Genomic DNA, 14,599 nt, shown 5'->3' on the forward strand with positions numbered 1-14,599 from the left:
CACTTTTACCCGTTAGATTGAAGTCCCGAAGGTTTGTAAGCCTATATCAAGCTAGACCTCTGCGTTGATCAACGTCTGGACTTTTATTACTTTAGGCGACATGATGCTCCGTGACACTCGTCATTGTCCGTCCAACTTTTGACACAGATCGACATTATTATGTTAAGCTGTCGTCTCTGACATTAGTGAAGAAACTGCAAGATTCCACAATGGACGTGGTGCATCTTCACACATCGGCGAATCCTCGTGAATAGGCTTATGTACGGTCGAACTCGAGTCCAGTGCTTCCCCCCTTTAGTGTGGAATCATGTGAATAATTGCGCCAGGACAGGAGGACGACTGTTCAAAACGAGGGTGATGTGAAACTGAACAATACGCCTCTCGGAAATTCTAGGCCTCGCACCCTCATTCTAGCTACCCAGTTATATACAATTAATCTGAATGGTACCGTTCGTCGCAGAAAAGTGCGGGAAAAAACGAGTAATTTTTTACTATTTCGCATAAGTCCCTACTTCTCCATTGTCGTTGACATGCCACTTATCGGAATATTGCTACTGGAGCATGTTGTGGCTGAAGGTCATCATCGCCACACAACTGCCACTACACAGTAAATGCAGGTTTGACAATTTAGGTGCCTTCGCCGCACTACACTCAAATGAATGTTGATCTGTTCGCAGAACTTGACAGTTTGCTTGCATCTATGGTGTCTCCTCGTTTGGTGACAAATCGCTTCCAAGCCAATTTTCATGCTCGCTCAACACTGACCTGATCATTAACTAGCCATGTGAACTGAATGGTCGGCCTCATCCTGATGCCTTGACTGCCACGTCAGGCATCAGTTAGAATTGACTCATACTATGAACCACGACTCAACAATACATAAAGCTATCTTGCCACCGGATTTCTCTCCAGGAAGGACTGGATAATAGTGAATATTCAATCAATTGCTGTAGCCGTTGAATCCTCGTATGTTGTTTCCAAACGAATATACGCTTTTCCCAATTCCTAGCTTTAAATCTCGATGTTACCTGCCACACCGAAATCTTCATATGCATAATTCTAGTCCAGGCATATCCTCTTTGACCATATTGCTTTCCAACTAACAAATTCGCTTGTAAGCAAGTAGATCTCCTCGTTATCAACAGGTCTACCCTACTAACGCACGTCTCCAGATGATTGAGACGGGTAACTATCAAGAGTTTAATAATTCAAAATGTCTTCATCTATTATGGAACACTACACAGTGGTCAACTTACACAACAACCAATAGGATCGGTGTCTTTCGCTACTGAGTTCTTTTGATCTATACCATTTTTCTTCTGTCATGGGATCAGTGCATATTATTATATCCTAGTTGTCGATCATGCCATGGTGATAAAATCCCTGGGCAAACGGACGTTTCAGCTGAATATAGTCTAGTGAATAGCCAAAACCTGAGAAAGATAATTAAGCTCTTTAGAGAATACGAATATTTTCACCCCAACAGTACTGCAAGCCTTTGCTGTCTACAACACAGCCACACTACAGCTGACCTCAAATTAGAGTGGAACTTTTCGAAACTCAAACAGACATTTTCGTCGGCCTTCAGCTTCCATCCAGTTTGCCTTAATAAACATTCGAAAGTGCAGGTACCTCCACTGGGTCGATTATTCTGATTGCCTGTAGTCGTCTTTTTACTTCAGAAAAATTTCTTAAAATAAGCATGGTTTCGCTGTTGTGGCGTCAGTACCAACATAGACGTTGCTCTATATATGGCTTTAATCCAACCGGCGGCACTTGTTTGGAGGCTATCGTTACTTTTTTGTCGCTAGCCGTTGCGGAATTCATGTTTCTGTAACATACTTGAAAAGTCTCCTCAGTAACTTGCGAAGCTGCCACCCGATGCTCAGTACTGTTCGTGGCCACAGGCCCCCCCCCCCCAACAGGGCTGATTCGGTACTTCAAATCCTTATATGATCCTGGGCACTTAAATCACTCGCTTCGAGCAGTAGCCAGTTTTCAACCATCCGATGTTCAGGATACTGTTCACTGTCCTATAGATATGCGAGGGTGGTTGAACCTTTATTGAGGAAAATTGTTTCCCATCACTATTCACAAATCGTTCTTCTGTTCTGCCTGACACAGCTTGATTCCACGTCCACCAGACGTCACTCACAAGCGGCTGTACAACGCCCATTCTCTCGTGGTTTGAAACAACTGATAGATCCACTGAACCAGGAATCCACCTTTCCCAGCAACTACAACAACAACAAGAAACTTTCAACCACTCGAGGTATTTCAAACCATAAAGCCAAAAATCCTCCCATCAAAGTAAGCTGATCACATTTAGGTGTTCGTAGATTTTTATTTCTGCCAAGGGTTTTCCTCTCGACTGAACAGCGTGTAGTTCATACGCTGAGCATCTGCTTGAACACTTGAAAATTCATTTATTTTCACTGACGGGTTTCTGGTTTATTTCATCGTCAAATGATTGTAACTCTGATTTGATCGAAAGTGGGTTATACGCCCAGCTAAACAAACCTCTTTATTTGGTGTGTTTGTGACATGATTTCACAACCGGAAGAGTAATCGCACTTTGGTAATGTGTTGGATTATTGTCAGTCCGGATACATCATCATAATGTCCCCTCAAATGATGGCGAAACGTCTGCAAGTCAGTTTCCAAGCTTGGTGAACAGGTCAACGGCCACCCAATCAATTTCTAAGTAAGCGCACGTGTTTGTCATCTGCGTCCGTTAGAAAGAAGTCCCGGGAGGGGGTTGTAAGCCTGTGTTAAGCTAAACTTCAGCGTTGATCAACGTCTGGGTTTTCAATACTTTAGGCAACCTCTTTCCATGTGACACTCGTCATCATCTGTCCAACTTTTGATACAGATCGACATTATTATGTCGATTCCACTACCACCCTTTCATACTTATTCGAAAACGGCCCATCACTTGACGTAGATGCCTGGGCGTTCAACATTGAACCGCTGCGCGATCGGGCTAGGTTGTGCAGCGATGGAATATTCTTCACCTCGCCGTCACCTTGGAATGTGTTGGTTCAATCCACTGTTTCTGGGGCTCCAGATAGATCGTGGGTTGAGGCGCGAACTTAGTGACCGGAAGGTTCGTGATTCGAACCTAATCTTAGCAACTTGACTGCTCCTGTCTGGGTTTGGACAACCGGGTAGTATCTTATACCTCGTGCTTCCTTCTGGTTACATGGCAGTTAGGCACCAAAAGATTGCTACAGCTGAACGGTTGTTATCATGTTACTGTTGCCGGTCCATCGGACTATGGGCGTGCGGTGTGCTCGGCGCAATTTCCATGTCATATCCGCACTCACCCGTCACCACCGTTCCTTTAGCTTGCGTAATACGTAACAATGGGAACACTCAATTTTTCATGCCGAACTCGCCAGTCTGATTGGAGAAAATAGCACTGTAGCGTGCGTGTGACAGTAAAGGGTTTGTAGGACCTCTGAACCGACGGAGGCTTTGGAACCAGGATGACGTCAATCGACCGCTGCATTGTTGATCGGACGGATGAAGGATGGTGATGCTACGGAGCATCGGTTTACGTGTCTTGCGCAGTTTACAATATCAGTATTATGGAAGGGCTCTTTCGCGAAGTCTATACATTATTTTCCTACCCATTTGTTATATGGTGTTTCGGATTATCGGTGTTTTTGCAGTTACTTAATCAATATTCTGTAGTAGAACGAGGGTACTTTGCAGGAGTCTGGTTTCCAGGAAGTTTGTCAAATTTTGGGCATCTGAGATCCGAATTCGAAAAGATTCAAACTGTTTGCGATTCCGACAAAAAATAACACGGCTTTCTAGTAGTTAATGACGCAAGAAAGGGTATAATACAACGGTTAAGTATTCAGAACCCAAATGAAGGCGATATGAAAAATTATCACGTTTTTATGTCCTTCAGGTCCCTTCTCACTGTCCAGTTGCCATAACGTCCATAAAATACTAATCATGCGCATTATCCCACTGACGTATGATTCCCATACCTATCACCTCGGGTCGTGCCTACTGTATCGTTCTGACTTAGTAAGATTGTTTTTTGCTATAGGACCAGTCAGTGTTGATTGATGAGGTTTTCTCATCTTTCCTGATTGCGTGACCAGACGACTAGCCATCAACAGGAATTGATGTCATTTGCGTAACACGCGAATGTTGTCTGTGCTCTTGCGTTTATATACTTCTTTATACACGTTTAAACACACTATTACAACCCATGAATTGGTTTCAATTAGTCGACAGTCAAAATTACGTTGAAGGTTATTGCTTCCCATCGGTTTTGTGGTGTTCAGGTGCTGTCACAGACAGCTACTGTTGGCACAAGTTAGGTACATGAGCACTTGTTTCTAAAGCATTTTCCGCCTCTTTACATAATAACCCTTTTGAAGAATTTCGCAGGTCGACCGCTCAATCTATTAGGTGAAAGTATACTGGTGTAGGTTGACTTCCACACCACCAATTAACATATTGTGGGAGGGCGAGATGTCTCAGTGGTTGGAGCGTGAATTTACTGACCGGAAGGTGCCTGGTTCGAACCTAATCTCCGCATTTTGATTTTCCCTGTCTGGGCTTAGGCAACCCGGTTGTATCCCAGTCCTCGTGCTCCCTGGGGTTGCATGGCAGTTGGGCGCCGAAAAGGTACTATTTAGCTGACGCATTGCGATGAGCTAATTTTTGAGAGCTATAATGCCTGACTCTACACTCTCAACTAACGGGTCCGCAACCTTCTGTTTCTATCTTCACCGTGCAAACTTTGAGAAAACCTGTACCATCCAAATTGATCTATCGCATACATCCTTCTTTTTCCACAACAACAGCTGAAAAGGCACATATCATTTCATTTGGATCCACTCACAAAGTGTTTGGTCCTAGCACTTCATCAATTTTAGAAGAAAACAAACTTAGCATTACGTTCTCTTCCGACCGAGTGTCAGGGTTCCCATCTCAACATTCCAGTGAGTTGTCACGGGACTGAAGCAAAAGACAACGGAATTAATGAATAACCACCTCAAACAAACTAAGTCGGTTGGATTACAGCCTGAACTGACTACCTCGAATGCTTCCATCAACTGAACAGTTATTGCAAGCGGACAATGGGAAGGTAGATGAAGAGGACTTATTTTCATCAGAACTCTTCGGATACGGCAGCCAGGTATTAGAAAATGTACTTCAATAGACCGGTAGGATTTGGCAAAAACAAACTTCTGTCATAGTTCAAAGATAAAAAACAAAGCAAGGTCGTGACTATGTCGCACTGGTTCGATCTGAGCTTCACATTTCAGTAACCTAGTTTACAAACCCACCGAACGCAGATTCGTTTGAGTTTAAATCTCTGGGTATCTCTACTCATGCTTGGGAACAAAATTCCCCGACGCGCTGCGGTGATGCCAGACCGAATCTGGTCTAACCATGGCCAACTATTGAACGCTATATCGGTGTGATCTGTATCGAGTTCACTGGTAATATGGATATGCAAGCTACCCGAAGAGAGCACCATTTAGTTCAATCGCATGGTTGTTCTTATTCCCCCCTCCCCCGCCTATCCACCTGGGCACTTACATGTGGTGAGCCTGCAACAGTACTGGCGGTGACTAAGGCTGGCCTAATGCAGACCGGCCCAACTATTAGGCAACACTAGCTAGCCACAGGTGAGTTCCAGCTGTGCCTTAAAGGTACTGCGGGTCACAAGGCACTCCGCATATGAAATTCGGGTCTCGGCCGCTAGATTGTGAATATGTAATTAAACATTAATGAACCCTCAATCGGGCTTGCTTATCATCCTCCTGTTCAGCGACCTGTCTCATCATGCTGGATTTACATCGGATATGAAGCTGCTTCTGTACGCGGCTTAGCGCAGGCCTCGTTTGTTTATAGCTATTGTACTCGGAGATCCGCGGATGTATTTTGAGGCGACGGGTAATCCGGAAACGGAAGCTAGTCCATAGTACAGTATATTAGTTGGATTGTGAGTGTTATTTCAGCAATGAAGTCGCAACAGACGCGAGCCCGTACAACACCCTGAGGTGAACGACATCAGGGCCGGATACGGCGAAAGCCTTTGCTATGTGATAGGTATGCCTTAGACCCATACTGTCCCTAAGTTCTGTTCTATATGGCTCTTAGATCCACATGGCCATCCGATCAACGTGTTTATGCCAAATCCAGCTCACATGACAGGAGACAAATGTCCGACAAAGCAATTATCGATTTTTGAACTTAGTAAGTCGTGACTTTTGCTTTCGCAAGCGGATATTATGCAGACCACATTATAATCAGCGGAACGTCTTCATCCATAGACGTTGCATGTCACTTTTCCGAACAAGATTACCACAATAATTGTTTTACGCTCTAGTTCCATCGTAACTTGGTATTCTACAATTTCCGTTCGGCACTTCAAAACACTCAGTTGATTTATGATTCGTAAGTTTGAGTATGTGGCAAACGTTTCCAATAATTATGATGTCAAATCCATCAAATGCGTTCTCCGGCTTCGCTAAACTCAACATTTATGCCACCTCAATTCCAGTACCATCAGTTCTTGGATCAACCCAGAATTCCAGCGTTCAGCTGAGAGTGGGTGCACATCATCTTAGGTATCTTCACTTGTGGTAGTTCCTCGAATACCTTGTTAGCTTACCCTCCAAAAATTACAATCTAACAGATTCGTCAAGCTACATACACCGGTTCTTCAGTTTTTTGCTATATTATGGGTTTCACTATGCTTTCCAAAACAGAAGCGAATTCCTATCGCACACGCTTTCCAAAAATGAATTCATTGAAACACCACCGTACTCTCTGCAGCATTCATGGAACTGGCTCATTCCGCTGAGGGAAATGATAGTGATAAATGTACAAACCTAACGTTTCTTTTCGTTTCTTTCTCTCTTCGGTGTGCCGCCTGATCAGTCTTTACCATACTGGTTATATCTGTAAGAAGAATGTTACACAATTCAGTTCCCCGCACCAACTTCGTACTTTTTGGTTCTTTTGCATTCCGTCCAGATTTCGGACAACGTAGCTCGCCTCTTTAAGCCAACCAAGGGTAGTTCTCACTGCTACTTGTGCTCGAAGCGTTTGTATCCGTTCGAGCGACAGGAAGCCTTCGGTCACCACTTTCATCGACACTGCTTCCGATGTTCGACATGCGGTACTCAGCTGCAACCAGACAGAGCTACTCACTTGCGAGCTGATTCTCCTTCAGCACGTGGTAAGATCCTTTTGGGATCGGCGGTTGGTTGTCTTCTTTCCTATCAGGTCTTGCATGACTGCTGGTTGATTAGTTAACTGTCGACTATGCTCATGAGTCTGGACTTCACAACAGTGCCGTTTTTGTTTGCTGTGTTGCGTTCATGTAGTCAGTCGCATGTCAGTGTATCGTAACTTCCATTGAAGTTTTCCAATGTGCGAAAATGACTAAAGATTTCAGTGGAATTACGCTACACACATAGTCAACTGTCGTCTGTTGATGGCTTGCCAGTTAGGCACCGGAAACATGCTACACCCGGACGATTTCTGCTTAAGTATGCCTCACTTTTGAATTTTGTTCCGGATTTTTGGTTGTTTTCTTGTTTCAAATCTAATTCACACTTCATGGCCAGTTTAGTCCCTATCTGGAACTGATCGTTGGCTTATGTGTATCGAATTCCGATTAGGTTTCTACGTGTTGGTTGGCCGATCAGTCTTTCATTGTGTCGAACCATGCCCGCTTGTTTTTCGCGATGGACAGAATGTTGTTTTGTAACCGAAACCGCTCCGGTTTTTCGATCGTTTGCAGTAGACCATTTTTGTCCCCGGTACATTTTTGTTACGGACCCGTGACAGAACCGAATTGCCTAAAGTATTTACGAATTCATCTCGAGGGATCGCTACTGAAATAGCGCGTGGTATAGGAATCGTCCGTCAATTTTGAGGTAATGCTTTCATGCTCGAATCTGCGCTTTCCTCTACCAGGCAGTTAGATTGCATACTTCTGAGTATCAACACGACCGGCATAGATGCTCCGACGTGTTGAAAATTTAATTAATGATTTGTGCAGATTCGGTCAAACGAGAGATTCGCGATTAAACTCCGCCACAGCAACCGCTGACAGGACCTGTAAAAAGCGTTCGTTCTAGATAACTGGAAGCATTGATGATCACCAGTCCATAGAATGAAATGTATCTCACCCCCTATCGCTCGCAAGTATCCAGTTTCCAACACTTCAGCCGTATTATAGGGCGAACTGTTAGAGCGAGTTAGACATCGTATCACAAGAAAGCCACTGGAAAATCCGTTCCAAATAGGAAGTGTTGCACTGGTGGGCTAATCTGAAGAGGTCCTACTGAGTGGTTCTTAGTCGGCCTTAAAACCTGGCCAACTTAGTGACATCCTAACTTGACCAGATAAAGCCTTTGTGTCAAAAGCGGAGACGTTGTCCAGTTGAAAACTACCGATTGTTACGAAGCCCTTCCGAAGCCTTTCACAAATAGCTTAATGAAGAGATTGCCGTCGGGTTGCCTATGATGCAGTTCAATTGCCCGCTGAACGAGAAAAAAGCAATTATGGCCGACAGTCACATTAAGGCACAAGGAAGAAGCGGCACATCGCAGTATTAACTGCGAAGATTCGTTTATTTTTTTAGTCACCAGTAGCGATGCAAAATGACCGCCAACCAAACCCACTGACCTCTGATCTACGCTATTCGCTAGAGAATGTACACAAGCCCTTCACGATTAGTATGTGCATGAAGGCAGGTTTCACGCCGCTTCAGGAATTCGGACACGTGTCCGACCTCTACGTGATTACTGTAGAGAACTTCTGGGTGCCAAACACTTTGCATTTCTGAATTACAGGCCTTCAAACATATCATAGCGTGTGCACCAACCTTTTCAGCCCAGCTTCCTGTACCTCTTCCCTTTTGGCCGCCTGATTGAACTTTAGATTTCTGTCGCAGCTACATACCAAATTGGGATGGCCTAAGTTAAAGTCAAAGCGCCTACCCTCAGTAATCTGTTCAAGTCTTCCTATTGCCGGTGAAAGGGACGACTCACATTCAGCTGGCTGACGTGACGAGTCATGAATGTTAAATCACTGGCCACGCTTGTCCCAGTGAATACACAATCACGTAAAACAATCTGAGAAAGATAACGGTGAAGATTACGGATGGTTACTCTCAGCACTCAAGCTTCGTCGGTTGTTCTGCTCCGATGGGCACGCTGTCTAGACATCCGTGGTTAGAAACCTCATATCATTATCCAGAGGGTCAGTGAATTTGGTTTTCAGGCTTAGCAACGCAGATGAATGCATTTTGTTTCACCTTCTATTAGTTGGATGCCCAGGTAAGCGACACTAACAGTAGGCGCACAGTAATTTGAGTTGGCACGACTGACTGATTCACGTGATGGTCACGCGTGTCCGTAATTCCAAAGTGCAAGCTTTTTGGCCTTGACAGGTCGCGCACGTCTCTTGTGAAAATAGCTGTAAGTCCCGATTTATTTTGTATCATGCATGTTTCATACACAGGTACTACTGGGCAGTCTATAGGCATATTTTGACGACTAGTGTAGGAGCTTCACACGTACATGTCTGACTTGTTTAGACCGTCTGATTCGACCCGTTTTTTTGTAGATGCCATTTTGGTCGTTCAAATCCTGGGTTTATTATACCACAGCTGTTCTGTCCGACTATCCAAATTATAGCTTTTATCCTTTCTTTTAGCTGGCAGATTTCGAGTGGCCACATTTCGCACAGATCTATATCATCTTTATGTGAGCCACCGTCTTCCAATCGTACGATGAAGCAGTCAACAACTTTCCTGTGTTTTATTTCTCTTCGATAGACTTGTTCTATTGTGTTGCACATTCTCCACTCCTGGCAACGACAGGTGCATGGCTTAGCACCAGGCGACGAGCCGATTCAACTGGAGTTTCGCTGGTGGACCGGCTGCGTGGTGAGTTTCAGTTGTGCTCTTGACATTCCTGTCCGTAATAGGCGATGACTGCGCATTCCACAGCACCTTTCACTACCTAGGAAAACAAAGAATAAAAGCCGGCTATGAGGTGGCCCCTCTCGTTCTGGTTACGATTATGTATTCTGTATACATATGCAGTATGTTTAATATGATTCCCCCATTCCACTTGGGTCACGCTTGTGGTCTATATTCTTCGATATAACAAATCAGTGGAAGATGAAAGGTACTCCACCCCTCCGATTTTCGCCATATTTAGATTTGTTGTATCTCTTTTTTTCCCATGAAGCCGTCTGTTTTGTCGTGTTCTGAACTGATCTGTGTGCACCGATGCTTGGCTGTGGACCTGGCCCCATAACGGTCGGAATATCCAACCTGACTAACTTGCATCCACCGATTTTCCTTCTCAACTTGCTCAAAAAATGCCCATCCAGTTTGCGAACTACACTTGTTTACGTACCGATTTGTTTCTGCTGGGAGACTCAACTACACTTCGTTTGTTCAACTGAATAAACTGGCAAAGTTCGCCTTACTCTTCATTTAGCACAATATGCGTGATATTTGCGGTTTATTTTTCTCGGTCAATATTATAGTCGAAAGGTTCATCTGGGGTTCAGATAAATCGCTCTTATAAACCACATTGGTGTGAAAATGAGTTTATTTAAGCGATTTCGCGCAATTTAGGTTCAAGTAGAACGTAAGGTGGACGGAACCTCGAGAACTGCACCTAGTTGATGAGCTCTACGGCAAGTGAAACCGGTCATGGGCTGTCGAACGGTTTTTAGCAATCTTGTGAGTAGCGTCCATTCCTTTTTTTACACAAGCTGATCAACCAATCGTATAAAAGGAAAATTGAAGTTGAAACCCGCCAATTTTTATATCTTATCCGGTCACTTTTTTCTTGCAAACTATGGGTTTCTTGCACTTAAGTTGTTCTAGGGCGATAGCAAGTTCACTCCTCTCGCCCCGTCCTCTCCTCAGCATGTCGATTGAACACGTTTTCACTAGGTTTCACTTCCCACTCACTTGTCTTTTAAATTATATTTCAACTGGGTAGCACTCATCTCGGTTGTCGTGTGTGTATTTCATGAATGTGGGTAGATGTGTTGCTACTTCTGCCCTCTCCATTAGTCCGATATTCACTCGAGATTGTTATCGATCATTGCTTGTTCTTTTCTATGTGCTTGCTTGTTAGCTGGAGAATTTCCATTTGCGAAGCCTCAAGGTTACTCTGTGACAGGGTCTGCGGAAACGGCAATCGCTGGAACTTCGGACAAATTTGTTGGTTTGTCAAACCTGGTGGGCAATACTACTTCGAAAGTAAATATGCCGCAACCCACTCCAGTGAACAAATCATCCCTACTTGCCGGCCTTAGTGATGAAGACAATGTCCTTACTGCGGTTGATGTGCGTCAACTAGTGAGAAACTTCCGAGCTAATCAGTTCAGCTCCTCATCTTCCCCATCTCCAGTTCGAAAGTCAGCTGCCCGGAAGAAGGTAGAATCCGTTGTTGGCCCTTCGGGTGACAGTTCTCCCAGAATACCTATTCGACTAAGCATCCGAGACGACGATGCCCCCGGCCCTGAGTGCTATCTTGCTGGTCATTTGGGTTTGCCAGAAGTCGAACGTAGAGCCAATTGGGAGCTAAATACCATTCCAATGTTGCCAGGAACCTCCATTCCGGATCTTCTGGAACATATGAGGTACGTGTACATGTTAACTTGTTTTCTTCTGTGCTTTTAACCGACCTCAACTTTCACACACTTCTCGTCACTTACCATGTTTTAGATTGATGCCACGCTATCGTTTGTTTTGAGTAAGCCGCCGTTCTCACACAACTCAGTCCATATATTTGGTACATTTGTAGCGATTCTCTGGGTTTGAATAGCTCGTCCTCGTTCACATTTCTGTTCTCATCCATATGTGAGACAGTTCTAACGATCCTGTTTGCTTTTTACGCTCTTCTATGTATATAAATCTTTGTTTGCACCTCGCCTGACCCTATACTGACGCGAACGCTAGCTTGTTCCACCTGGATCCTTTCACTTACATCGCTTTCATGTCTGACCATGTTCTGTGGTTGACACATTAGCTGGAGCTACTATTCTGCCGCAATCTAAACTACCGGCTTAGTTTTAGTTCATTGCGCGATCTAGCACGAGATGTGGGACCGATTCGTCACTCCACTCCACTTATGGTGAGTCCTTTCCCCGTGTGTCTGTTTGGCTGATCCAGGTACTATTTCTCATACTTCCACGCCGACCGGTATTTCAGTACCTCTTTTGGGAAGGTGCAAGGAATAGAAGACGCATTAGCAGCCAGAGATTACTTATTCCTTAACAAGATTGTCAGCACAAACTGCGAGTTTACAATAGAGCACACAGCAGCCATTCTGAAAAATCTCACCTTAGACTTCTGTAACGGCTTTCACATTTTCAAAAAGATATACAGTCCAATCTATCATTGTTATCAGACTTCTCCAGTTCTTTGTGCAGTGCTCCATCCCACAGACACGCGTTCTTCGATTCTTGATTTATAAGCGTAGGCAGGATAAAGACCCAGTGTGGCAAGCTATTCCAACGTTCTGCGTCAGTGGGCTACACGCTCTGTTCCCATAAGTAAGTTGGCCACACCCAGTCGTTGTTTTAGATCCTGTTGCTGGCCACCCTGTTTCTCCTGAGAATCAAATTCATGACTCCGTGTGCTGCCGCGCGACTCGTACCAGTAATACCGCGCACACTTGAATATATATATATATATATATATATAACCCCCCGGTACGAAAGTAACATTTTCAGCTCTTTTCTCTTCTCTGTCCGATATTAACTTGGGTCCTGTCAAGAATTCACCAAAGGATACTCATTTGCAAAAGCGAACCGTGTTAGCTGAGTGCGACGCAGATTGTTAATCCTTGAACATTGACTAGTGGTCTCTTTGTTCATCAAGCTAGGAGTGGTGTTGCACATTATAATGAGGGCATTGATCGACTGGTGACCCAAGTTTTACAAAGCAATTGTTTATTTTGTTGAACAGCTCGGTTTCTGACCAATGGATGGACAAGGATCACTAGTCCGCCAGGCAATTTTCTCGTTGATAATCGTTGGATCATTAAACTGCGTTGAGGTTGCTCTGCGGTCACCTAATATGATGAACACATCTGTCGCCTTCGAACACCACTGCAACTGTTTGTCCAAGGATCATCCTGATTGTCTTTTGCAACTCACTGACTATCCAAAGACGGAGGTGTCTAGAGAGAAGCCCGTATGTGACTCCGCGCAAATTCATCGACAATTTATCTTGGTTTATACAAATCTTCATGTTGCTCAGCTTCAATAACGCTGGGTGAATATCCGAGCGTTCCACATGAAGAACGGGCGCGGTTAATAGCACTTCGTTTCTGTAACTATTACCAAGGGTCCTCTAATCAGCCTTGTACGCACCCCAGGAATATGATGTAGAAACAAATGTTTAGTGGATTCCGGATGCACATCTCAAGCGTTTGTGTGCAGTATATACCAGGCCATGAAGTTAGGCGATTTTTTATAGGCCGTCAGGAGTACAAAGCGCCTGCGAACTTTTATTGGCATCTCAATGGAATTCTTGGTCGTTGGAAGTCGGGGTGTAAGATACAATAGTTTGGCAAGGACCCGTTAGACTTTACTTTCGCTATCACATTACACTGATCCTGTCGGGTGCCTGACTCAGTCTGCAATTTCGCCGTTTCGGCAGAGATTAGTAGTCTATATTCTGATAAACAAACACCCCAGTGCAGCGAATGAATCCACGCGACGGCTAGCGATAGCAGTTAGAAACTGGTAGTCCATTTTGGACCGGCTTGGCAGCAAGAAAACGGGCAGAAAGTTACCTCGATTCTCATCCATGGATGCGGGTATTCGTCATAAGAATCGATTGACGCTGAGGCATAAGATTTCACCTCATAAATGCTAGACACAGATATAAATTCTAAACAAGATCGCCGACTGAAATGCTTAATTCCTGGGTCCTGTAATTTCCAAACTCTTCCCATTGAGGCTCGTTGATCTTCCTCCTCGCCCGTACCAACCAGTGGGGCTAAGCATGCTTTACTCCGGTTCCTGACTACTCGACAAATTCTAGTAATTAAAATAGTAGTTCATAAATAGAATGGAGTATGTCCTGCCGGGTCTGAGGATTCTTGGTCATGCTTACTGGACGTGTTCAATTTTTTAGCTCCGTCTGTAAGTTTGTTGTAGCTGCGGCTGAGTGTTTGAAATCTGAACATTTTCTCAACCGGTCCATCTTCACTAGTTACAATTTTGGATATGACGACTGCAGAACTAAAACAGTGAATAGGGCATGTGCAATACATGCTCGGGAACCGGTCATTCAATAACTTCACTTAATAGGATTTACTGTCTTCAACTGAGTTCCATTTGGCGCATTGGAAATGGAGCGGACATCTAGTCAAGCAACGGAATCAAAGTGGGGTTCGACATAACAGGTTTAGGAAACAGAATCATAGTATGTTCATGAATGACTACTGTACACTGGGTGCGCCACGAAGCCTAATATTCCCAGCTTACTCATTGTAAGTACTTGAACTTTCTTCGCTTATCATTTTATTCGAAAGCGGTACTTTATTATCCTGTTCCTTACAGTAGC

The 14,599-nt window shown here is 44.3% G+C and overlaps 1 protein-coding gene across 1 annotated transcript in view; it reads left to right on the forward strand.

Annotated features, from left to right (window-relative positions):
* The window catches only part of T265_04365 (hypothetical protein), a gene marked incomplete at both ends in the record, with an annotated part of 54,237 nt that overhangs the window by 32,640 nt on the left and 6,998 nt on the right, over nucleotides 1–14,599 (forward strand). Inside the window, 4 exons of the mRNA XM_009169086.1 lie at nucleotides 2,125–2,310; nucleotides 7,015–7,219; nucleotides 9,830–9,940; nucleotides 11,154–11,661. Of these exons, the coding sequence (XP_009167350.1) occupies nucleotides 2,125–2,310; nucleotides 7,015–7,219; nucleotides 9,830–9,940; nucleotides 11,154–11,661 (1,010 nt within the window). The remainder of the gene's footprint in view (nucleotides 1–2,124; nucleotides 2,311–7,014; nucleotides 7,220–9,829; nucleotides 9,941–11,153; nucleotides 11,662–14,599) is intronic.

This window comes from Opisthorchis viverrini, assembly GCF_000715545.1.
Source record: "Opisthorchis viverrini unplaced genomic scaffold opera_v5_71, whole genome shotgun sequence".
In the NCBI taxonomy this organism is placed as follows: domain Eukaryota; kingdom Metazoa; phylum Platyhelminthes; class Trematoda; order Opisthorchiida; family Opisthorchiidae; genus Opisthorchis; species Opisthorchis viverrini.